This window comes from Poecilia latipinna, unplaced genomic scaffold, assembly GCF_001443285.1.
Source record: "Poecilia latipinna isolate Pla-1442-1.1 unplaced genomic scaffold, P_latipinna-1.0 Scaffold1315, whole genome shotgun sequence".
Classification (NCBI taxonomy): domain Eukaryota; kingdom Metazoa; phylum Chordata; class Actinopteri; order Cyprinodontiformes; family Poeciliidae; genus Poecilia; species Poecilia latipinna.
The window spans coordinates 1-25,853 of NW_015113931.1; the positions used below are offsets into that span (position 1 = coordinate 1).

The window sequence follows — 25,853 nt, forward strand, 5'->3', positions numbered from 1 at the left end:
GGCTTTACTTGTGCCAGGCTATTTTTTTTTAAGTCTTTTTAAAATGTTTGTATTTTTTAAGACTTTATGGTTGCTGTTCAGGTATTAATCTTCCAGTCCATCAATAACATAATTATCAAGTGATATTTTCAAATTTTCTGTCAACTTTTATAAATCAACAGCACAATGTGCCGCTGCATAAACCACTGCCCTGGCACCCAACCACCGGGCTTAGCAAGTTTTCTTTAAGTTTAGAGAAAATATAATGTCACGATGCAGCAGGACACACTAAATCCCACCTCAGTGATCTGTGGGATTCACACATTTTTGATGGGAGTGCGTCAAAAGTCTCACACATACTGAAAAATACTTTTTAACTTCCATTGGTATCCAGCTCTGCTAAAGTGTTCAAGCTAGCTTGTACGTATGAATAATAAACTAAGATTTAGCTTCTGTCATTTTGGTGTCTGATGTCCTTCCGTAGCAGCCCTAAAACTTCCACAGACTTTTTTTTGTTGGTATTTTTGCTCTGGCGTTTCGTTTTAGCGCTAGCCTTCGGCTTTCTTAAGCTGCTATAGCCTTTAGCTAGCAAATAGGGATATTGCTAGATAAACAGTAACTTTTTACACTCCTGCTAGCAATAAAACACATTAGGCTTTAAAGCTAGCCTACGAGAACTTCAAAAATTTACTTTAAAAAGTACTTACTGTTCACTTGTTTTGCTTTGCAGCTGTTTAACGCAGGACAAATGTCAATGGAGGTCCAGCAAAAAGAAGTCCGCGAAACAAAATCATACAAAGCTGTGCCTCTCTTTCCGGTCTTGTGAGAAATTCTGTCCCCCTGTGTCGGGAGCGCGCATTGCAGCCAGAGAAGTGGATCCGGCAGATGTGACCATTTTCACAGCCCTTCTGATTGATTTCTCTGTAAAAACTACTCATATAATCAGTTTAATCGGCAGCTATCAAAATAAAAATACATACATAAATAAACGAGGTCTTGTGTGGATGTCTTTTTTCGCTGTTTTGTGTTATTTTAAACGCGAAGAGAATCAATCTTTTTTTCAGCTTTTGTCTCGTAAGCCTGCCAAATAAGTCAGTCAACAAACACAGGTTTCCAACACGTAGTGTGCATTTATAATTTTTCATTTCTGATAAAGGAGGAGGGAAGCTGGCCGATAGCAGGGCACAAAAATAAAGACTTCCTGAAAAGATCAGAGTGTAAACTTTTTGGTCAATCCCGTTCTAATGTAAAATATGACAGATTACTGGATTAAGGTAGTATGATATCACACATAATAATTTTTGAGAATTTGGAAACATTTGCTTTTTATTTCTCAAATTTATGGGGGGAGAAGAGGAGAGAATGGATATTTCAGCTGCCTGATATAATCTGTTCCCCCTCTATAAAATGAAAACAAATTAATTTACCTGCAAGTTTTCATTCCTCTCATCATCAACAATGAATCCTGCAAGTTTGAAAACATTAGCTCTTTATTTGCCAAAGTTAGGATGGGGGAACAAAATATTTTAACCGCCTGATATAATCTGTTTCCCCTACATAAAATGGAAACAAATGAATTTAACTGCAAGTCTTTAACTGTGTTTAATCCCCTCATTATCAACAATAAATCCTGCAAGTTTGAAATCATTTGCTCTTTATTTGTCAAAGTTAGGATGGGGAAACAAAATATTTTAGCCACCTGAAATAATCTGTTCCCCTACATAAAATGGAAACAAATTAATTTACCTGCAAATCTTTTACTGTGTTTTCAAAATATTTGCACTTCATTGTGTGATTGAAACTATCTTTCCATAGCTACCTTATATTAAACTACGTCAAACATAGTTTTCAAAATGTAATTTATTAAACATTGTTCAACATGCATAAATTACTAGCACACCACAGCAAACTCTGGAACTTAGGGCAAACAGGCAATGATAGATCTATGGTCTGTCTGTCTGTCTATCTATCTATGTATCTATCTATCTATAAAAAGCAAATGTTATAAAAATCACAGGATTCATTGTTGATGAAGAGATCAATTTACACAGTAAGAGACTTGCAGGTAAATTAATTTGTTTCCATTTTATAGAGGGGGAACAGATTATATCAGGCAGCTGAAATATCCATTCTCTCCTCCCCCCATAAATTTGGGAAATAAAAAGCAAATGTTTCCAAATTCTCAAAAATTATTATGTGTGATATCATACTACCTTAATCCAGTAATCTGTCATATTTTACATTAGAACGTGATGGACCAAAAGGTTTACACACTGATCTTTTCAGGAAGTCTTTATTTTTGTGCCCTGCTATCGGCCAGCTTCCCTCCTCCTTTATCAGAAATGAAAAATTATAAATGCACACTACGTGTTGGGAACCTGTGTTTGTTGACTGACTTTTATTTGGCAGGCTTACGAGACAAAAGCTGAAAAAAGCTTTACCGCAGTGCTGGCTAAACTAATCGGCTAGTCACAACTCTCATAAAATATAGTGATAAAACCGCACTTGAGAATACAAAACTGTTTGGCCCGAATAATTGATACAAAGTACAACTCGGGTTTTATACTGTCTGTGTGGTTTTTCACTGGGTACTAACCTGAAATACAGGTAAGTAGAGATGAGAGGACCACGGAATGGCGTAGCTTCTGGAATCTCGGTGGTTATGAAGAAGACACAGAAAACAGCTGCGCCATGTCGCCCCCTGCTGTTTGGGTTACGCTACACTATTCTTGCAATGCATGTGAATATTCAGTTTTTAATTGAGTCAATGAAATGAATTAACTTTTAAAGAAATAGTTTAATTTATTGACGTGTTCTTGTAGAACACCGAGAAAAACCAGGACTCACTAGATCAATAGAACGGTGTGCCCCAGTAGTTCTGATTTTATTTTGCAGTGGCAGAACAGACCATAATTACATGACTTATATTGGAGGTTTAGTTGACAAAATAACATCAGTACATCTACAAGACGTATCAGGAACTCATTTTTTCACAGGCCCCCAAAGCTGTTCATTTAACAATGCCTTAATCAGGCCCTGAGCCGATAGCTGGATGCCTGATCAGAACATCCTCACTTTACAGTTATTCCTTCTTCTTTAATCAACTAAACCACCCATTAAACAGACAGTATTCACACAGTAAAATGCAATTCTAGTTTGTTTTAAATCACAAATAACTCTGACATAGCTGACACATCTTTGATTCTTCTTTGTATCCTTGATATGCTTTGGGAGAGAGAGAAGTCAAAACCCACTGATAGACTGTTTGAGTTTGCTTTACAGGTTGTAGAAAACAATTCCCAATTTTATGTTTATATCCTAACTTTTTAGTCATCTCAAAACAAAATGTATTAAATCTGAACATAATACACAACAGGGCACTTCAAAATTCATGTGCTATACTTTGTACAGTAAAGACACTGGTTTCAATCGTTTTTTATTTAAGTCATCGCGGATTTGTAGATCTTGAAGCTCTTGAGTTTGAAATCCCCTGACACTTGGACGTAGTTGATTTCATCCATGTTTGTACGGTTAGGAAAGTTGAGTTTCTGCCCGTCAGGGAGCTCCACCTCAAACCCGTCACCAGAAAGCTTCAAAAAAATCTAAAACAAAACGCATGTTTGTTATTTTTCAACAAGCAGTCAGTCATAGGTGAAGTGATGTACAGGTCTAAATACCACAGAAACTCAAAAAAAGAAAGTAAATGTGTGTGACTATGATGATTACCATTTTATATTAAAAAATATTAACTTTCAATCTGTTGGTTGAAGGTTAGACAAATAAAAACACCTTGAAACCATTTTGTCCTGGATCCAGACCTCCTCACCTTTACATCACTGCCCCTCTGCAGAGGGTTGTGCATTTCCCTCTCTTCACTTCCCCAGCAACCTGCAGTCTTTGAGTTGTACACTAGGACCGCTCCGTCTGCGTCGTCCTGGAAACGGGGGTTAAAGTGCAACGCCAGGTCTTCCGAGTTCACACCGAGGTCGATCCGGAACCTGTTTGGATTGTGAATCCGATTTTATAGTTTTTTTTCTGCACTCATTCCATTTATCAATAAATGTAGGGAAAAAAATTTAACGTTGTTTTTGCGTCATCTGTGCTTTTCATTCAGGATTACACCAAAATCCAGGATTAAATACAAATATGATCTGCTTGTCTTACTTCTCAGCATCGTGCAAAATTTCCCCCTTTAGTTTTATCTTGTCTCCAGGTCTTAAGGTCACATTCTTCAGTTCCAGTTGCTGAGGAAAAGAGTTTTGAGTTCAAACCACATCACCAAATCAGAACCTTATGTAGATTCATTTAAAAACAAAAGTTTATTTCTGTTAATTCTGATCATCATGACTTACGGCTAATAAAAACCAAACATTTGATTTCTCAGAAATACATAAGACCAATAAAAAAGGAATTTTATCAAGTCCAAAGTCAATGCAGCCTTCTACCAGGATATTTTCTGGCACTTCTTTCTTATATAAGCTGTATGGAAATGCTGATTTCATTTTCTAGCTAGACTTGGAACCTGCATGCTGCCAAAGCTAACAGTATTAATGACCATAATGTCACTGATTGATTAAGAAGCACACTAGTCTGACTTAAACCCTCTAAATTGTGCATGGATTTTTGTCGAGAAAAAGCTCAGAGACACCAAAGCTAACAATAGTCGTTTTTCCATTGACCATATAATTGCACAAATTGAAATTACAAAAAAAAAAAATGCTTAATGGAGGCACAGCAATTAGGGAGAGAAAAAAAAACATGTTTTTTTGCTCAAACGTTTTCACGCTTTTATGTTTCGAAATTAGCATGTTTTGCAAAACTGCAAACACTTTTCTCAGCATTACCCAAGTCAAGTGATCAACAAACGGATGTTACTACTGGTGGAAAAAACGAAGAAGACGACAGGAAGTGGTAGCAGGAGGACGTCGCGTCATGTTTTTTAATTACTGATTGTGTCAACAAATGTATTCACTTTCAATTTTAATTGCATTTCTCATTTAGTTAAAAAAAACACTGTGATTGTGATTTTTTTTTTTTGCATACATTTTCAGTGGGAACGCAGCTAGTGCAGATGATTTGCAGGTTTCTTTTGAAGGAAACCTGAGCTTCCTCAACACCTGTTCAACCCCCACATTTCACTGCACTGACACATACAAAAATGTTTAGGCAGGATACTGAATACATATAATGCACAGTTAATAGACAAAAAAAAGTCTGTATAACCAAATAATTTTTATTGGTCATATGCAGCCTTCTTTTTTTTAATTAGTAAAATTATTTTTTATATGATAATCCATATTACTAATTGTGCACAAGCACTCACTTATTTGTTAAATGTCCTTGTATTAAAAAAAAAATCAAAAACAATTTGTTCCTCATACAATGACGCAAGTATTTTGATGAAATGCAGAAGAAGGACAATTAGCCTTACCATCTTCATTTTGGATCCTACTAAGAGTTATGATAATCCAAGAAACGATCTTTATACACAATGTGTCTCACTTCCTGTGTGATGGAGGGAGAATAAGAGGTTTGAATGTAATTATTGTATATGTATGACACAACAGAGTCGCACAAAGCAGAAAACATGAACAATATAACACTTAGCACACTCAATATTTGTAAAGAAGCTACCTGTGTTGAAACTGTCTGAAAATGGAATAAAATTAATATTAATCTTTTTGCTTTAATATAATTACAATAATCATACATCTTTATATTTTTACACTTAAATATGAATACACTAAAGATATCAAATACCTAAGAAAAATTCGTTTCTAAACGTTTTAACTACGTTTTACAGCTAATATTACTGAATATTACTGGCATTTATTCTACTCAGGCTATATTGAACATTTTGTGCTTTATTTTTTCAGTTATCATCTTTTAAGCAATTGTTTCTTTTTACATGACTCTGGTTTTAGTATTCTACAGAAACATTCGGTTTCTCTTTATTATTTACTGAGCTCTATTTCGTCATTTTCAGTAAAGCAACATTCACATTGAACTTCTCTGGAAAACTGAGGTTTTTATTTGTGGCCACTAGAGGGCGAGCTTTTCCTGACAACAGCTTCCGCTACGTCGATGGAAGTGACATAATTAAGTAAACAGGAGCTGTCACTACATTTGTGTTGGTGTTAATGGAAATATAATTGCCAGTAAAAGGCACATTTCGAAAGAATATTCGGGATAGAGGCGTATTTGGTGACACCTGCATGAGGAAGCTGCTGAAAACCCGCTGAAGGTATTTTTTAAAGAATGTCTAAAAGCTGGTAGCATCTCTAATGCACCTGCCTGAAGCTAAACCAGCTAGCAGCTAATGAAGCAGCATTAGCATGCAATTTTATCTTAACTTCCGTCATTACAGTTAAATATTTATCTTGTGTTTTTACTTACATGTTTTTTAAAGTCTTTGGTTTTAACTACTGAACCTAGATGGGTTAGATTTTTTAATGTAGCATGAACCGTGACTCACCATCTGTTACTGCAGCCCGGATCATGTCGCTGCTTTTATAGCATCAGTGCCAAAGCCGACTCTGTTTATTCTGCCTTTTTTGTCTTTTCTCTTTACTGTAATTAGTACTGCAGCTCACCTAAAGTAGAGTCTTTCCTGGCAGCTTAAAAGTTGTCTGGTGCTTACATTTGTTTTCATCATAAATCTTCTTGGACACAGATCACTGATAAAGTTGTTGTTTTTTCATTTCTTTCATTTTACAGGAACTTTCTTTCTTGGGAAAGTTGTGATTCTTGTCCTGCGATGTTCACAGACATGGACTATGAGCTGGAGGAGGACAAACTGTGAGTCAAATGTATTTTGATGTTTTATAATCTTAGTCTTCTGAAAGTATTTATACCTCTTGGACGTTTTCTGTATGTTATCTCATTGGAAGTCCACACTTCAGTGTATTTTGTTTAAAATTTAAAGGAGCAGGTCTGAGCTCAGAAGAAGTAGGAGATCCATGTTGGCCATTAAAAGCTGGTTCATCTTTAAAATATTAACTAATACGATGAATTCATTTCATCCATTATATTTGATACCAAGTATCCACGAAACAGCTAAACCAAACGTGTCATTTATTGATCTGTACAGAGGGATACCGACGGTTCCCGGCACTGTGACGCTGAAGAAAGATGCTAACAATCTCATCGGCATCAGCATCGGTGGTGGAGCTCAGTACTGCCCCTGTCTCTATATTGTCCAGGTAGGAACATGAGAGCTGGTAACTATAACGCCTAGATATGACGTCATGTTTACCTCATGGTTCATCTTTTATTAAACAAACATTTAGAAAAGAAATTAATTTATATTTCTTTTCTTGTCTCACCTTAATGATTCCAATTATTTAATAATTTGTGATATAAGGAAAATAATTATCTGAGTAGATATAAAATAGTTCAAGGGCATTTTACACCATTTCAATCGGATCTGGATAAAAAATTAAATGTGATTAATCACAGTGAATAAGGAGTGGTTACTTATTTTCCCCATAGGCTCAGGTGAGTTTGGATCATTTTATTCCCCCACTTAGCAAAAATATAATTTAAAAGCTGCATTTTGAATTTTCTCTGGTTGTATTAGTCTGAAATAAAAATGTGTTTGAGCTTGAATGTAATAAAAAAAAAAAAAAAAAAAAAACTGAACCTAACTGTAAAGCCTTTTTCACGGCTCTCCATCTTATTTTTCATTCACTGCAGTTGAAACTGGGCCAGTAAAAGCTGATTTGACGTTTTACCTTTTCAAGCGGTTGCTTTTGTCTCCCAGGTGTTTGACAACACTCCCGCAGCTCTGGACGGGACGCTGGCAGCGGGCGACGAGATCACCGGAGTGAACGGGAAAACGGTGAAAGGGAAAACGAAGGTGGAGGTGGCCAAGATGATTCAAGCTGTCCAGGTCAGCAGGTTCTGGGAACAGAAAGACGGCTTGGTGTTAATCACAGCGTTATGTGAACAAACATATTAGTGTTGGTTTCATGTACCACAGTTATGACTTCTTAAAACCGTGTGTGTTAAAAACTTTCTTGTGCTGTGAAAGGAGACAGTGAGTGAGCCATCAGTAACTGGTAGAAAGAAATTTGCAATCGCATACAAAGAAAAACAACACTACTGAGAACAAGATGTGTAAAATCCTTACTCTGTGCGAAGAGTTAATGCGTCCTGCAAACGGAGAAAGTTTGAGAAAACTGTTACGCAAAGTAAAGTTGTAATAAAAACCAAAGAAGGTGCAACACAGGCGACTGATTGGATCTTTTATCTGAGCAATTTACCCTTTCAATGTGAAAAAGTGTTAGAAATAATAAAAATTTCCATCTTAATTGATCACTTAGATTTAAAATGTCCAAAGATTTAAATTTATAACTAAACTAAATAAACGTCACTGAGGTTCAGTCTCTTTTATCTTTAACTCGCAGTGATCAAAGCGGTAGAAAATCACTCACTGTTTTTGTCCAGAGCCCAGCTTTGGATGGAGCAGAAGAGGAGTTTAACTCGCTGGTCAAGCTTTTTGGAAGAGTTGAGGATAATAGAAATCATGTGGCAGAACGTCAGCATCGCCGTGCGGTCATGTTGTTTTTGACTTCTTTTGTTTCACACAGAAACATTCCCTGACTTCCTGCGCTCTGGGATAAAGACGGGCTGCAGTGTGGGAATTAAAGGATTAGCCTGTGCTGGCGTTTGCTTTTCAGGGCCCATGATGCACTTTGACGTCACCATTTCCTCCAAACTCTCCATTCTGCCTCTAATGCTGAAACAAATTGTCTTCCATTTTCTATAAATGAAAGATTCTCAGTTGTTTTTAGCACAAACTGAACATTTAAATGTGTTTGTGTTCACAGGGAGAGGCTGTGATCCACTACAACAAACTGCAGGCTGACCCAAAGCAGGGGAAATCCTTAGATATCGGTCTGTGCTTCGCTCATTTCACAATCTGAACTTGCTGCTGGTGTGAATGCATCTCTTTGAATCTTAATTTATGACGCTTCAGTGTTGAAAAAAGTCAAACATCGCCTGGTGGAGAACATGAGCTCAGGAACCGCGGATGCTCTTGGACTCAGCAGAGCTATTCTATGCAACGGTGAGATTCATTCACATTTATATTATTCTAATAAATTGTTACTGCTGCCTGATTTCTGCGGACGGTTCATGTTATAAACATGTTTGTCTTTGTAGACGGTCTGGTGAAACGACTGGAAGAGCTGGAGAAAACGGCTGAGCTTTACAAAGGTAAAAACACCAAAACTAACGGGAGTGAAAAGAACTAGTTAGCTGGTTTAGTCTCCTAGTGAATTCACATAAATATAAAAAGTATACATTCCTTTAATCAAATTCGAACATAATAAAATCTAAAGAGTGATATTGAGTGTTTGTTCAGGTCAGGATCTCATTGTCTTGTTTTGTGCTTTCAGGACTGATGGAGCACACGAAGAGGCTGCTCAGAGCTTTCTTTGAACTGTCTCAAACTCACAGAGGTCTGTCGCTTCAGAAATAGTTTGTTGGTGTCACAAAAGCTACATTTTTGTTTGTCCTCACTTTGCGTAGCAAAAAAAAAAAAAAAAGCCTGATCATGTCAGTTTTATAAAGCTAAGTACATAGATCGGTGTGCCATCCTCACAACATGTGACCATACGTAACCAGAGAGCTTTCAGTATCACACCGTAGAGTTAGTTGTAAGATTGATACTTTAGTTTCATGTTTCCGCTTGAAATTTTGCTTTATTTTTGTATTTTAGTTTCTCAACATTTGCACAAATCATGTTTATGTTAAGATGTTTTGTAGATGCCGTCAAACTTTGTCCAAATTCTGTTTTTAAGTTTGAACAAAATAATTCAAGGGGAAAAAATACACAAAAACTCGATGGCCAGAAGTTTGATTATGTACTAAACTTGAATAAAATGTATCTGTGGCGACGACACGATCCCTGCATCTACTTGGTATTAGATCAACGCCAAAATATACAGTATTGTACACTTCTAGTCTCCACACAAGGTTTGCTTTTTTTTTCTGAAATCTTTTGTAGATTTTTTTTTTTTTTTGTAACTGAAATACAACAGTAATTAAAATAGATGAAGAGCTAATCCACTCATCTTAATGCTGCTTACATTGCTTTACATTTTATGAACCTAAAGAACCTAAAAACACACAAATACTCACAAAGCTTTCCTAAGGTACAAACCACGTGAACCACATCCAGAGTGTTGTTTACTTTTTCCTAAACTGCCTAAATTCTTGTTGACAAGGTTACTGGAGAGAAATGGATCAAAGATAGTTTGCTGCTAAGAGCGCACGCTCGGCCATGTTTCTGGAGATATAATATCGTTTGTAACACAGATGTCACAGCCTGATCAAAACCAAACCATTTCAGCCAATGTTGGCATGAATTTAGTTATGTAGCTAACTGTGAACTTATTTGCCAACTTTATTAATGTAAACAACTTAGCATCATATCAGAGGCACCTTCATTAGTTGAGTGTTAATACTATTATTAGCTGGCTTTAATGCAGAAGAAGAAGAACCGCATTGATGCACATGTTCTTACTATTGTATCATTTTATTCAAAATTTTTACAAAGTAAGCAAAAAATGTTAGTGTCTGTATGTTATTTACTTATATACATATCTTTGTATTAGAAAAGCTTCACATCTATCAACTTTATGTGACATGTTGTTGTTGTTGTTGTTGTTGTCATTTACCTCCTCAGGGTTTGGAGACGTGTTTTCCATCATCGGTGTCAGAGAGCCGCAGGCTGCAGCCAGCGAGGCTTTCGTCAAGTTCGCTGACGCTCACAGAAACATCGAGAAATATGGAATCGAGCTGCTGAAGACCATCAAGCCTGTAAGTGCACAGTGCATGTTTTGAGTATAATTTGCAGCACTGAAGATACAAAAACCTAATTAATTTGATTTTTATTCCTTTATTAAGTTCATTTAAGCATTCATTGTAACCGATCTTCCTCTTTGTATTTATTTGTCCTGCTTCTATTGCAGCATTAAGTCAACTTGTTGTTGTTTACTTTCAGATGCTCCATGACCTGAACACGTACCTGCACAAGGCCATTCCAGACACCAAGCTCACCATCCGCAAGTATCTGGACGTAAAGTTTGAATATCTGGTGAGGAAACGGCTCCGGGTTTTTCTGCACAACTCGTCATCATCAACATCATCATCATCATCATCATCAGTTCCAGTTGGATGAATTCACTGTATTAAATAAACGTCTGATTTTTTTCAGTCATACTGCCTGAAGGTGAAGGAAATGGATGATGAAGAATACAGCAGCATTGTGAGTATTTGTGGGTCTTTGGTACTTTTTACAGTCATGTTGGTTAGTTTATTGTTCACATTACCTGCTGAACTTTGTATTTGAAAATGAAACTAAGAAATGGCTTTGACTTTATGATGCATGTTTCCAGTGTAAACAGAAATCCTGTTTTCTACCTTTGCACTGTATTATACAGGCTTCCTCTGTTCTTTATCACACATTTATGTTTCAGGTCTGGTCAAAGTCCAGACCCAAATCAGATTGAGTTGCAGTGGCAAGACCTTAAACAGTCACTGATGCTTAGAAACGGCACAGCAAAGACAAGTGAGGCCAGGATTCACTGAACTGACAGTGACTACAAACACTTAATGGGAGTTATTTTCTGTAAAAGTGCCGTAACTCCATTCGTTTCTACATGTCAAGCTGGTTTGGGTTTTGTCCCTAAACAAATTAGTGAATTATTTTTAAAAACTGTTGTGACAGTAAAGAACAGAACAAAACTGTAAGGGTTAAACACTTTTTCAAACTCTCTGTTTGATCTGTTTTTATTTTTATCCGACAGGCCATGGGAGAACCTCTGTATCGTGTGAGCACCGGGAACTACGAGTACCGTCTGGTGCTGCGGTGTCGGCAGGAAGCTCGGTCGCGCTTCGCCAAGATGAGGAAGGACGTTCTGGAGAAGATCGAGTTGCTGGATCAGAAACACGGTTTGTCCTTCCTCGCCCGTTTCCTGTTAGCCGATTATTGCTTCCCTAAGAAGAAAGACTCAGATTCGACTTTTCTCTCCGTTTTCAGTCCAGGACATCGTGTTCCAGCTGCAGCGCTTCGTCTCAGGCATGTCCCATTACTATGACGACTGCTACGCCGTCCTGAAGGAGGCGGACGTGTTCCCCATCGAAGTGGACCTGTCCCGCACCATGATCAACTACAGCAGCCAGTCGCTGTCCTACACAGACGAAGACGAGGAGGACGGGGGAGGAGGAGGGGAGGAGGGAGGAAGCACGCAGGCAGAGAACGGCACCGAGAAGCTGATTGATGATGAATGAGTGAATGAATGAACGTGTGTGTTTAACATGAGCACTATAACGTGATAAACACAGCAGCGAAAACATTTGATGCTGTTGAAACAAAGCTCAACATGACTTTGTGCTCATTTTACAGTTTTATTGTTTATTTAAACCCATTTTCTTGCTTTTTTTTATTATTCCTTTTCTCACTGACACAACTCCACCACAGTGGGTGATTTTATTTTAGCACTTAGCCGTGTTTACTACGTCAGAGTGGGATCTTGAAGCTGGAGGTGTGCCTTTTTTTTACCGTCGCTCTTGGAGTCTAATGGGTTTCTGGTGTTTGTCAGTCTGTATGAAACTGAATGTTGTTACTTTATTGTCTATATTGCTTGCTGCACACTGTACAACACCAACTTATTCAGCTACTTTCCATTTTTTGTCTTACCTGAAACTTAAGAATCCCATATTTTACGAAACATCAACGAAAGATGTTCCAGCTTCAAAATTTGTTACACTTGGTTTTGCAAACATTAAGCCAGGTTTACCTTGCATTAATTTGATTTTATTTTCTTCATATTCCATTCTATTGCAAATAACACTATGCTTTTACATCCCAGCCTTGCACTAAAAACAAGAAGGGTGGCTGTCTTGTGTGCACATGCAACCCCACAGAGCTACTATGCTGTTAGCACTACATAAAAGAAAGTATAAACATGGACAGTCCAAATAACGCTGTGTATCAGGTCATTACCACTGTATTTATTGTGTTATTGTTTTGCTGAAATCATATTTAAAAGTTTGTAAAAAGTTATTCTTGGAAAGAAGAATTAAACTCTTGCTTGAATATGTTATATTACAAGTGACCACTGGGGGGCAGCAATGTACCAGATTTTACTTTACTACTGTAATAGATTCAGTTGAAGTTTTGTGCTGAAGTAAATAGTTTTATTTTTGTCTTGTTTACTTTTATGTAACGTAAGGAAGGACTTTTTAAATCTTTATGCACTTAATCACCAGTTGCTAAATATACTGATCTCAAAGTGAAGCTCGTAAGTTTGGTCCTTGAAATTATACACTATCCTCAAAATAAAGAAACTATTGAAGTCAAATGCATACAAACATGATGTACCTACTGCGAGAAGCTCATGTTTTATTAAGATGGTTAATTTAGCTTTTCAAATTCATTTTTGCTTTATTCCTGTTACTAAAGCAATGCCCGAAGATTTGTAAATATAAAATAAAACTATTTGAAATTCTTTGGTTTGTGATGTTTACTTTTAAGCCTTAGAATAATACTCTACATCATTTCTTAATCCAGTCTTTACGATTTTTTTCACAGTAGACGAGCTTTTCACTCCATTTCGTATAAACGATCATGCAACAATTTGTATTCACGATTCTTTCGCACTTTTTCGATAACAGAAAATGTAATGCTATGTAACAGTGGTCCTAAGGTTCATTGTCCTGCATGTTTTTGATGAGTTCGGACTCCAGCACAGCTGATTCGCATCACCTCCTTTGTACTCCTGCAATTGCTTCAGATGCCGGTTCATTTAACTCAGGTGTGCAGCAACAGGGAAACACCTAAAACATGCAGGGCAGTGGGCCTTGAGGACCAGGGTTGGGGACCACTGCTAGAAACTTTTCATGTTTCTACATACTCCCGCTGCACATGTACTAATGATGGCCCTGTCAGTTCGAAAGGTGTACGCCCCAGTGGCCTAATGGATAAGGCACTGGCCTCCTAAGCCAGGGATTGTGGGTTCGAGTCCCATCTGGGGTGGTCATATTTTTGATATCTTTGTGGCTGATCTTGTACCGCATTTTAACAATTTTAGTGTCTTCTTTACCTTTTTAAAACCGAGACATCAATTTTACCCGGCTGTTTGTTCATTATTGATTTTTTTTTTGCCTTCGCCTGGGCTCCCAGCCAATCAGGAAGCGCTCCGCTCCCATGACTCACGAACTACCCAGGACTTTCCCTCCGTCACAAAGCCTTAATTTCCTCGTTGCTTCTACTTCATTTAGTTCATTTGTTTTATTCATGCTGCTCCGGACTTAGCGTTTCGCTGCATTTTTTGCAAACATGCTGTTAACAATGAAGCTTTATATCTTTCTTTCAGTGCATGTGGTGACGACCTTCGCTGCTGCTGACAGTAAGTCGGACGACGGTGTGGATAATCACTGGTGGTTGTATAAGATCAACTGGCGTTGATTTTCTGGGATTTAACCTGCAGACCAGTGGTTGGTTGAAAGCCTGAAACCCTGTTTAAATACGTTTAACTGGACTCGCGTGCTGTGATTTGACGTATGTTGTTGTTCATTATAGTTTAGTTAATAAGACAGTCACATGAATGCGCCTTAAAAGTTACACTTTCCTGGAGATCCGTAGTAAACTAGAGATCATAATTTTTTTTGAATGAAATATAACAAAAACTGACTTTTTGCTACACTAAAAGCATAGTTTTAAAAATGAAAGTACTCTTTGCATTCAAAGAAGCGCTTGAATGAACGTTCCCCATTAAACATGTTTGACTGTGTCGATCTCCGCCTAGAGATGACAGCCGTCACTGTGTACTGGGACCAAGAGCAAAAGCTTGTGGTGCTGAAGGAAGGAGTGATGGAGACGGACAGCGATGCGTACGGATACCTGAATGACACGCTGTCCAGCACAGGCTGGAGCGTTCTGGAGGTCCGGGCCGGATACGGGAAGAAAACCCAAACTGACGAGATGACCTTCTACCTGGCGGGCTACGTGGAGGGATTCCTCTCTGCCCAGTAAGGACGCATTACGCACAACATGGTTAATACTGTGTTTAAATTAAAAGGCATAGATTACAGCTTACTTATCTTTTGCACATTTTGTCACATTTCAGCCTCAAACTTTAAAGTATTTTACTCCATTTTTTTTTTTTTTTACAAATTTCAAATAGTTCATACACCGTAAACCCAAATTAATGATCATTACCGACACGTGATTGCCCTGGGATGTCCAGGTTTTACAAAAACCAAATAAATCAAGGTTTTAAAACTAACGTTTATGAGTAGTTGACTCAACCATTACTCATATTTATCAGTAATCGTTACTCATTTTTATTGGAATCGCTTTTTTTTATGGAATAGTAACAGTTTGAACATGTGTTTTATGTGAGCATAGTTTGATTTGTTGTTCAGGAGGAAGGAAATGAATGTAATCTTAAAAAAAAATCAGAACATGTATTTATATGAGTCCACCTCTTTTCTCATACCCAAAAATAAAACGCATAGTACAACTAATTAACTTTAAAATAACTTTATTAGGAAACAGAGGCCACCTGTGTGTAATTCAAACTCAGCTGATCTTTATAAACATTCTGTCAAACACGGTGATGGCAGCATTATGCTGCAAGGCAGGGAATTTGGTCCGAGTTTAAGAGGAAGACAGAAGGACCTGGATCGAATTCGCTCCAGTTCTACTTTTTGCTGGTGGTTCAGTGAAGGTTTTGGTTTTGCAAGCTGACAAAATGGAAAGTTCAAAGGTTATGAATCTGGAAGCAGACGTCAGACCTCCTCAGCTGCTGCTGGTTCTGACTCCCCTCTCTCTTTCCTTAGGCAGATGATGGACCACTACACCAACATGTACCCGCAGCTGATCACCGAGCCGAAGATCCTGGAGCCGGTGAAGACTTTCATGTCGTGAGTGTGTCCTGTGTTTCCCACCTCCCTGTAAGAAGCGAAAGCCGCAGAACCGTCCCCACGATCAGTACCCAGTCTGACATACGCTGTCATCATCTTTCATATCCTCTTCTCAGTTCATCTCAGGTCTCAGTCATATGATGTTTATAGTAGTTCATATCGACAGCTGCACTGTAAACAAAGCAGGTCGATGAATCTGATTGCTTTAACTCTGGAATGTTGCTAACCTGTGTTTACAGATGGCTGACTGAGGTTCAGAGGGTCGTTTTCTTTTGTTCGTTTTTAGCATGCCACACACTCGGCTTGTTTGTGGAACATCTTACAGATTGTGTTGCAGGTGATGGTGGGTAATAAATAAACAGGAAGTGTCGCCCTGGTAGGAAGCAGGACTCGTGGGTCAGAGAGCAGGTGAAGCTGAACAAGAGCTCCGATCCTCTGTGGAGACACGCCGGATTCATCGTGGCCCAGCTAGACGGCCTGCAGGCCGGAGCCGCGGACTGGGCCAAGAAGCAGGGAAAGAAGGTCGAAGCTTATATGATTCACACCTCACCTCACAGACTCACACTATTAGTAAAACGCATTTCTATGTTCATATTTAGAATGAGGAAGCTCTAGAGAGCTCTCTGTAGGGTCTGACATTTAAAGGAACAGCAGAATATTTTACCAGAGCTCATGTTGAGCTGAGGATTTACAGGGTTACTTTCTAATCTGCTCTGGAATTAAACTTTTTTTTTTATTTTGCTAGTAATTTACTCATCCTGCATGATGAATAAATGAGTAAACTAACTACAGAAGCTCATTTTTACAGTTTCAGTTTTACAACACAGCTTTAGGGCCAAGCTGAGAAAAAAATAAAATAAAGTGGGAAACTAAAGTCGTAATATCCTCCTGACTACCAGGAAAAAAATATTGTCCAATCACCATTTCTTTTTTAATCCCACAATCTTTGTAAGGTAATAAAAGGTTTTATGCACTTACTTTGTCTCTTCCCATAAAATGTGTTATTACTGATAAATGCCATTTTTATGAATTAGAAAAAGGTACGTACAAAAGTCCCACCCCTTTACATGTGGTATCAATGAAAAGCCCTAAATGTCCTCTGCAGATGCCAAAAGGAATTAATTCAGTAGAATGCAGGAGGTGGGAGATATTCAAGTTTAGAAATGTCCTCTACAGAGGACAAAAATGAACTACTGGTCGTCAGAGGGTATTAAAAGGATGAAGTCGTATAAAATAAGATCAAAATAATATAAGAATATAATCATAACATGATGAATAAGAACATTTAGCTTGCGATCAGCGTTCTGTTTGTGTTCGTTCCCTGACCAGCTGCTAATCCGCCGTTCTTCCCACAGCCGCTGTCGCTGTTCGACGTCCAGTTCCTAAACGCGGTGGGAGACCTGCTGGACCTGATCCCGGCCTTGGTGCCCGGCTCCAACTCTCTGCTCAGAGACTTCAAGCTTCCAGGGATGGGTCACTGCTCTGCACTCATCAAGGTAAGGCAGCTAACCCCATTCAGGCTGCGCAGGCCCTTTCTAGAGAAAGAATTGCAGTAGAATGTCACACTTCCTTAAAATATCTCCATAACACATCAGCCATGTGCCAGCTGACATACAGTCATGCTGAAGTAGGAAGTGCTGACATACATATTTCTGACTGAGATGCACCAATTGGTCAGATCGGTTATATTTGCAGCTGTTCCTTTCCACAAGTGTCATATTTTACCAAGAGATGCACAATGTACCTGATCAGAATCAATCGATATCATTATCGTCACCTTCCTGAAATTATTTTTTTTTTCAAAAGTTATTTTTGCAAAAACATAATCCCCTCCTTATTGCCAAAAGATGATTTGCATGACGTAACAATCATAGCGCCACAACATGAATACTTCAGAAACATTCCCCTTTTGTGATACGGTTCTTTAGGACACGGGTCACTTAAAGAAGGATGATCTGCATCACTAAGCTAACCACATGTAACTGCATTTAATCATATTTTCAAATTTATTGATATTTATTCATATCCTCATTGAACAAACAGGGGAGAAAATCATAAAACTACCAAAACAAACAAAACGGAGAGTCGGGGGATTTTTTTGAACATCATTAATTGGAATTTATTGTGACGATAAATCTAAATTCTTATCATGCTAAGAAATTTATCACGATAAATGATAACCGATACGATAAATGCCCATCCCTACAGGATCCTGTGAAGACTATCCATGTTCACTCAGATGTTTTTTTTTTTTTTACAGTCTGACAGTATAGTCTTCATCATATTATGTTACTTAATAATCATATTACTGAAGTATGAGTTACAGAAACAAGTAAATCTGGAAATGTGTTTTCATATCGTAACCTTACTGTACCCTCTGACCTCCTGCTCCTCTATAGATGCTTCCAGGCTATGAGGACCTCCTGTTTGCCCATTCCAGCTGGTACACATACGCTGCCACCATGCGCATCTACAAGCACTGGGATTTCCACATCACCGAGCCGCACACAGCCACCGGGAAACTGTCCTTCAGCAGCTACCCGGGTAACTAAACGTCCCGGACAGTCTTCTCTGCTCGCCTCTCATCGTCTTCTGGACGACAAATCCATCCTTCGTTTTGCCTCTCCAGGTTTCCTTGTGTCTCTGGATGATTTCTACCTCCTGGGCAGCGGCTTGATGATGACCCAGACCACCAACAACGTCTTCAACTCCTCCCTGTTTGACCAAATCACTCCCAACAGCCTGCTGTCGTGGCAGAGGGTCCGGTTGTCTCACAGCTTGGCTCACTCGGGAGAGGAATGGGCCAAAATATTCTCCAAACACAACTCTGGTACAGAGTAATCTTATACACTCATTCTAATTTTTTCTCCAAGAATGTAAAGTTAAGACCACTCTTCTGCAGGCACCTACAACAACCAGTATATGGTGGTGGACAGGAGCAAGGTGAAGCTAGGCAGCAGCATTGAAGATGGCGCTCTGACCGTGGTGGAGCAGATCCCCGGCCTGGTGGAGTTCTCCGACCAGACGCAAGCTCTGCGCAGTGGTAACGCATCGCCCGTTTCCGTTTCTGACTCCGCTCGCCTTGTCGATCCGTAGAGAGCATCGTTCCCTCTCTCTCTCTCGCCGCCTGCAGGTCACTGGCCGTCCTACAACATTCCCTTCCACCGGAACATCTACATCCTGAGCGGATATGGGGAGATGTGGTTGGAGTACGGAGAGGACTTCTCCTACGACCTCTGCCCCAGGGCCAAGATCTTCCGGCGCGACCAGGCCAACGTGAAGGACCTGGACTCTCTGAAACGCATCATGAGATACAACGGTGAGTTGCTCCATGTCGCTTTGTGGCATCAGACTCTCATTCACACCCCTGTTTAAATGCCAGGTTATTGTGACGCAGACCGCTGGAGCCATTAGCATGATTTGTCACATCACAGCTACAATGTGTTTTATTGGGATAAAACACGTTATGCACGACTTTACCAGGACAAAGTATTGCACAATTCTGAAATGGATAATTTTATGGATTATTGGTGTAAAAATCCCAATAAAATACATAGAAGTTTGTTGTTTTAATGTGACAAAGTGTGTAAAGGTTTCCTGCAAAGGTTCAGTTATCCATCCAAAAGTCCCAACATGTTGTTTTTTTTAAGACTACAAGAAAGATCCGTACTCTGAGAGCAACCCATGCAAAACCATCTGTTGCCGTAACGACCTGAGATTCGAGAGGCCCTCGCCAGGAGGTTGCTATGACACTAAGGTACGACCAAAACACGACCGTGTGCAGGATTAGTGTTTTTATTGCTTTGACCTGCTGCTCACCGTTTCGCTTCCCGTCCAGGTGACTGATTTCTACATGGCGGGTAACTTCGTGGCCGAGGCGGTGAACGGGCCGACGACGCAGGACGGCCTGCCTCCATTCGTCTGGGACAAGTTCAGCAGCATCAGCCACCAGGGCCTGCCGCAGTACTACAACTTCACGTTTGTCAGGATGCAGCCTGTTCTCTTTGAGCCATGAGCCGTGTGTGTGTGCTTGCGCGAGTGCGTGTGTGTGTTGAGACACAAAGAAAGCCGTCTTCCCTGATGATTTTTGTGAGATGAATCTTCAGAACTCCAGGTACAATCTGTTGCTGATTTCTTACAAAAGAAAGGTTGTTAAACTTCCCAAAAAGCTTCTAAATCAGATTATTTCTCTCATTTTTTCACTCAGGTTGAATTGAATGATTCACTATTACAGGAGTGTGTTTCCTTTAGTGCCTTGAACACTGATAGCGACTTTATTGATTTAATAAAAGTGCCAAATCAATGCCCTGTTACTTGTTAAACACTTGAATCTCCTCATGCATGCAGAACACTATCTTCATTATCAATCAAACTGTGCAATAGGTGCTGATTCTCTCTGCTGACATGATTTATTCACTTTAAGTCTTGTGCTATGCCAAAAAAGCAGCATCTCAGGTTTGTGTTTTTCTCCTAGCCTGTATGTTTTGCTGCAAAATGTGTATCGTTAGCATTTCATGGATCTTGCTTTATAATAAACTTTTTCATTTTTACCATGTTGTCTTGTTTTGATTTGTTTGAATGTCTACCATCCATCCGTCCTTGGTTTTACCTTTCTGTCCTTCCCGGGTCAGGTTGGGGGCTTGGTACTTGTATCCACGGCAACAAAGAGACACACACACCCCACACACTCATACCTGAAGCCAATTCTAGAGAAACGAATAAATCTTAGTGTTTGCTAAAGTTTCATAAGTCTTAAATTGAAACAAACTGATTTGGATTTTTTTTTTTAATTTTGTACCTGATTTTGTTATTTTGTAATTATTTTCATTTTGATCTTTAAATCAAAATTTCCTCATAACTTTATATTTTGGTCCCACTGATGCAATTTTCAAATGTTAAATGGTTATTTTTATCAGTTATTTCTACTTTTTAGTTTTGCTTGAACAAAAATATGTTTGAGTAGCGCTATTGTTGAGTACAATGTTTGGGGTGTTAAGGTTTCACCAGGCCTGTTGCATTAAGCAATAAATCTATTAATCGCATTATAAATTATAACAAGCTCAATTTCAATTGGCATGATTTATCATTTTTCTCTTTTCTCTGTCTCTTTCTATGATAAACTGGATGACAAAAGTTTTCAATCTCATGTCGATCTCAACTAGCCCCCTTTTTTAAGTAAAATGAGTTTACAGAGACTTCATTATTGATTTTATTTGTTTCTGTTTTGTTTTTGTTTTTATTTTGGATATTTAAAATAAAAAAAAAAAATTAAAATCCCAGTGCCATTGGAATTTTAAATTTATTGATGTTTGAGACTCTTGTATTATTATGCCCATTACCATATTTCTTGAAAATGATCTCAAAGCAATATCATTTATCGTGATAACATCTGGCACAATTTATCGTGCAGCAAAATTAGCTATCGTGACAGAAACCGAACAGACAATTCACAAAACAATTTATTTGCCTTCAACAATAAAACATACAAATCTGCTTATTTAAGATTTTTGCCAAATATGCGAACATTTAAAACTAAAACGTGTTATAATCTCATTTGGCAAACTATTTCAATGACTCCTCACGAACGAGAAGGCAGCCTTATTAAAAGCAGTCATTTTGGGACGCAATTAACTGTAATTAACCTTAAGTATACGAATAAAAAAACACACGTTGACTTTAGTTCACACTTTTATATGTAACTCACGGGGGAAACGTTCATGTATATTTAACAGCACGCTGTCTCTGCCCTCCAGGGACACATGAAGTGATTCACTCTTTCCCATCAAAAGGAGGAACTGAAACCCGGTGCTTCCTACATTCATTTCACTAATCCTCCCATCACCTCTCCCCTCTGCATCTTTCTTTTTATAAACTCTTTTTGTCATTTTTTTCTGTCGCAAACACAATTTCACAGGAGGAGAGAGCACCAGCTCTCTGAAGCCATGGCCGAGAAGAAGAACTGCCCTGAGGGGAAGACGTGGGACAATCTCCTCAGGACCTGCATCAAGATGGGGCCGATACCGACCCGAAAGCTTCACCCCCCAACAGGTGAGAGACACCCGACCCCCGACCGGGTTGACGGCAGCCTACCTTCCTCTTTGGGGAGAGTTAAATTCACTGTTTTCTCCTCAGAGCCAGTCCTGACCGTCGTGGACCCGCTCTTAACAAAAGTCAGCCCCGCCAAGTCGACCGGTCCGCCGACCGTGTTGCTTCTGGGTCAGACTCTGTGGATCTGCGTGATTCTGGTGACTCTGGGCGCCATCTTGGCTCTGACCATTTGGTTTGTCATGTTCAGACGGCAGAGCAAAGCCCGCAAAAACGACGGTAGGCTCAAATGCTACAACAGTTTAGGTCATTTGTTAAAAGCCAGTTGTTGTTTTTACATAATGAGCTGAAAAATAATAAAAAGGTATAATAACTTTAAGGTAGTAGAAGTAAATTCAACTCAGAAATGGCGTCTGGCAACAAAGCTGTCAATAGAAGACCTTGATAATGAAATATACATATTCGTACTTTTAAGATATTCTACACAAGACATTTTTAGCAGGCATCATACTTTTTTAAATGACTTTCTCAGTGAGGCGGGAAGGGGGGCCTCTGAGAGTCTTCTTGAGGAAACAAGATGGCAGCAGGCAGGTGATGAAGCGTGACGCTCATCACAGTAGAAACTCCACCGTTTCTATTCTCTCCTCCTCAGGCGTCTCTTGGGTCTTCACTGCTGCCTCACCGTCTATTCTGGTTTCAGCTCGCATCTGTTGGTGGTGCAGGGCAAATAAAAACTGCCTCCACAATAGTACATCAAGATAGGAGGGAAAACTATATAAAAATACAGTTATTCATTAATTTAAACATTTTTTATTAATATGTGAGCATGTAGTTTTTGGTAAAAAATGAAACTGGAACAACTACTGTTATTGGTTTGTTCAACTTATTAAGTTAAGTAAAATAACTCTTGCAGTGTTTCTATAAATTTATTATTTTTTTTAAATTTAGAATTATTCTGCCATGTTTTTTACCTTAAATTAAATAATTACCTTAGTAATTATTTTCAGTCATATGCAATAAATTTGAATATTACTTAAAAAGGGATGCGCAGTTGGTAGAGCTGTTGCCTTACCGCCAGAAGGTTCTGGGTTCGATTCCTGGACCGGGGTCTTTCTGCATGGTGGGTTCTCTCCGGGTACTGCGGCTTCCTCCCACAGTCCAAAAACATGACTGTCAGGTTAATTGGTTTAGTAACTACATTTAATTCAGTAACATTTTTGTAAAACAAAAAAAAAAAAAGAAAAATTACATAACTTTAGGAGTATCTTTACTATGCTGTACTATTTACTTTTACTTGGGTAATTTTGTTATGAAGTATCGCTACTTTAACTGGAGTAAATGCTCTGGATTCACTGTGAGTAACTGAGTGAAAAACAAGTTTATTTTAACCAAAAACTAACCAGACACAGAAACTCTCTGCAATTTTTCTTAAAGCTTCATAAGTTCTACATTGAAAGAAATGTAGGTGGAAATATATTTATTTTTGCCTAGTTTTGTTATTTTTTTTATTTATATGAATTATTTTCATTTTGGTCTTTAAAATACCAGCATAATACCTACATAAGTTTACATTCCGGTCTTCCTGATGATGTCATTTTTAAATATTAAATGATTGATGTTTTTGATCAGTTACTCAGTAATTAAGTAGCCTTTTTACCAAAATACTTTTTTACCCTTCTGTAATTTCTTGAACGACTACTTTTACTAGAGTAAAAATATGTTGAATTACTCATGCTTGAGTACATTTTTGGGGACATCCACCCACTTCTGCTTACAAATAACTTTTCAAAAAGACATATTAGCTTGTTTTAAGTTAATAATTACTTTATATTGCTGGAAAAGGTATAGTACCACTATTATTTCTCTTATATCATGGAAATAATGTCTTATAAGTGAAATAATCTGCCAGTGGAACTAGTACGTTTTTAATCAATATAAAGGAATAATTGCTGTAAAACAAGCTCCTATATCTTGCTGAAAAGTTACTTTTAAATTGGTTTTGTCTTATTTAAAGTTTGCTGAGACATTTGCAGTAGAAAGTAGACCAAAAATACTTGGTAAGATTTTCAGTGTTGTGCAAAGTAAAGTAAAGAATGTAAAGAGAGACCACCCAGCGCGCAGAAAGTCAGTTTAAATCTGCATATCCTTGCTGACGAAAGCAGCTGCAGCGTCTCCCATGTGAGCAGAGATCAGCAGCTGCAGCAGCCCTCAGAGTCCAAACCCGCCAGGAGGGTTTTGTGCTTCGTGTTATAAATATGGCAATATGATTGCGGACTTAATTCAATAATCTGGAAACAACTTAAAAGTGGACAGAGGAGGCTCCAGGCACGACAGTTTCGTTTTGTTCCCGCTGAAGAGGTTTTCTATTTGTTCCTCTGCACACGAGAAAAACAGGAATGCAGATAAACGCGTTACCTCGTTTAGCTGCTGTGAAACGCGACTTTGTTCGGACGATTGGCCGAGGCGAGGGGAGTGTTTAGAGTGATTTATTTAAAAAGTCTTGATCTCAAATAAGAATCAGAAATATTTGGTTTGCAATTTTTATTCCAACCTCTTCTTTTTTAGGGAATACAGAGAATACTGACGAGAGTCCAGCATCAGTTGTATTCACTCATCCTCCATTTGTAAACGCCACTGTCTAATACAGTTTAAAAGTAGAAAAGTACTGCAGAACATTGAATATGTTAACAGGTTATCATTCAGAGTAGTGTTATGCTACTGTTGCTATGATGTAAGATCTCAGATCTCAGTGAGTGCATCTGGATATTTTGTTTTTATAAATCACAGATGGTTTTTGTTCTTATCCTTGTTGGATGTTCATATGACGAACCGCTGGTTGGTGTGTAACGTTATTGTTGTCTTGTGTCTGTTTGTGTTAATGGACAATCTGAAAATAAAGAGTTAAAAAAGGCAAAAAATACTACAAACTTAGAAAAACATAGCCGTCCACCTAGCCTTGACAGGCCATATGAGGACTGCCTTCATCTGAGAAGCAGCCAAGATGGCTGCGGTATTTCTGGAGGAGTATGTTACCATGACAACAGTGCAAACCTGGACACAGAAAAAGTTTAGTACCTCGTTATAAGGGACAACAATTTAGCTTTTAGGACGGTTTCAGCTGCTGCCAGCATACATCACCCATAGTGAAACTTGGCAGTGGCAGCATCATGCTGAGGGATTGTTTCCCCACAACATGCACAAACTTCATAAGAAGTTGAGTAGAGAACTACGGAGTAAAACCATGAAGTAAAACCTACACGAGAGACATGAAACTGTACGAATTCTCCATATTTATTTTTATCTAGGTGTTGCAGAGGATTCGGTCCAGGAGGTTCTGAAGAAAACAGAACCAGCAGTCGAGTTTCACGCGCCCCAACTGGAGGAAAACGGTCAGGACCTTCAGGGAGTCTCAGATGGCTCCTGTCGCCCGATGCACCAGCCCAACCCAAAATGTGAGGACGGCTTCGGCGTTTGCAGGGACGACCACAGAGTCCCGCTTCCTGCCACCGAGCTGGGAGGCACGGCGTTAGTCACTGCCAAAACTGTGTAGAGTTGTGTGAGGTGAATCTGTGTTTCTGTCTACTTATAATGTTTTCAGTATAGATCTACATAAAGCTGTTTTTCATTCCTGGACAAAAAGCAAAAACTCCAGGATGCAGCTTAGTTTTCCCCAAGTAATCGAAGCCTAAAAATGTGTCATTCACCTTTAAATACTTGTTATTCTCCATATTTTGTAGAGTTTTTGGATATGATCTGAATTACATATCACTTTCTATATTTCTACAATGGTTGTAAAATGTTTTGTGTCTTGAAACTGCAGCAGTTTGTACAGAATATACAGTTTAAAAAAAATGCAACATAAAACACAAAATGCTTCAATTTTTGCGCCA

General features: G+C 38.6%; 4 protein-coding genes and 1 non-coding gene across 5 annotated transcripts; 4 read left to right on the forward strand and 1 right to left on the reverse strand.

Annotated features, from left to right (window-relative positions):
- Positions 1–2,840: 2,840 nt before the first annotated feature.
- On the reverse strand, positions 2,841–7,802 carry LOC106961584 (galectin-1-like). The gene is made up of 5 exons (XM_015055406.1): positions 7,713–7,802; positions 5,411–5,484; positions 4,144–4,223; positions 3,806–3,977; positions 2,841–3,581 (listed from the first exon to the last, which is right to left on the reverse strand). Exons 2-5 carry the CDS (start codon positions 5,417–5,419, stop codon positions 3,420–3,422), a joined length of 423 nt encoding a protein of 140 aa, XP_014910892.1. The 5' UTR covers positions 5,420–5,484; positions 7,713–7,802; the 3' UTR covers positions 2,841–3,419.
- Positions 5,933–13,499, forward strand: pick1 (protein interacting with prkca 1). Its single transcript, XM_015055404.1, has 13 exons — positions 5,933–6,223; positions 6,697–6,777; positions 7,070–7,181; positions 7,742–7,870; positions 8,811–8,877; positions 8,960–9,049; positions 9,145–9,198; positions 9,381–9,443; positions 10,673–10,806; positions 10,991–11,083; positions 11,204–11,254; positions 11,796–11,940; positions 12,029–13,499. Exons 2-13 carry the CDS (start codon positions 6,737–6,739, stop codon positions 12,277–12,279), a joined length of 1,230 nt encoding a protein of 409 aa, XP_014910890.1. The 5' UTR covers positions 5,933–6,223; positions 6,697–6,736; the 3' UTR covers positions 12,280–13,499.
- A 454-nt stretch (positions 13,500–13,953) lies between these two features.
- trnar-ccu (transfer RNA arginine (anticodon CCU)) lies at positions 13,954–14,026 on the forward strand. The gene has a single exon. It is a non-coding gene; the product is annotated as a tRNA-Arg (tRNA).
- A 148-nt stretch (positions 14,027–14,174) lies between these two features.
- plbd1a (phospholipase B domain containing 1a) lies at positions 14,175–20,468 on the forward strand. Its single transcript, XM_015055403.1, has 11 exons — positions 14,175–14,399; positions 14,799–15,021; positions 15,835–15,918; positions 16,299–16,440; positions 17,274–17,414; positions 18,318–18,462; positions 18,548–18,748; positions 18,821–18,961; positions 19,052–19,237; positions 19,569–19,675; positions 19,757–20,468. Exons 1-11 carry the CDS (start codon positions 14,330–14,332, stop codon positions 19,931–19,933), a joined length of 1,617 nt encoding a protein of 538 aa, XP_014910889.1. The 5' UTR covers positions 14,175–14,329; the 3' UTR covers positions 19,934–20,468.
- A 1,228-nt stretch (positions 20,469–21,696) lies between these two features.
- Positions 21,697–25,840, forward strand: LOC106961583 (tumor necrosis factor receptor superfamily member 13C-like). The gene is made up of 3 exons (XM_015055405.1): positions 21,697–21,966; positions 22,051–22,242; positions 25,269–25,840. The coding sequence occupies exons 1-3, from the start codon at positions 21,861–21,863 to the stop codon at positions 25,511–25,513; spliced, it is 543 nt and encodes a 180-aa protein (XP_014910891.1). The 5' UTR covers positions 21,697–21,860; the 3' UTR covers positions 25,514–25,840.
- Positions 25,841–25,853: the final 13 nt, after the last annotated feature.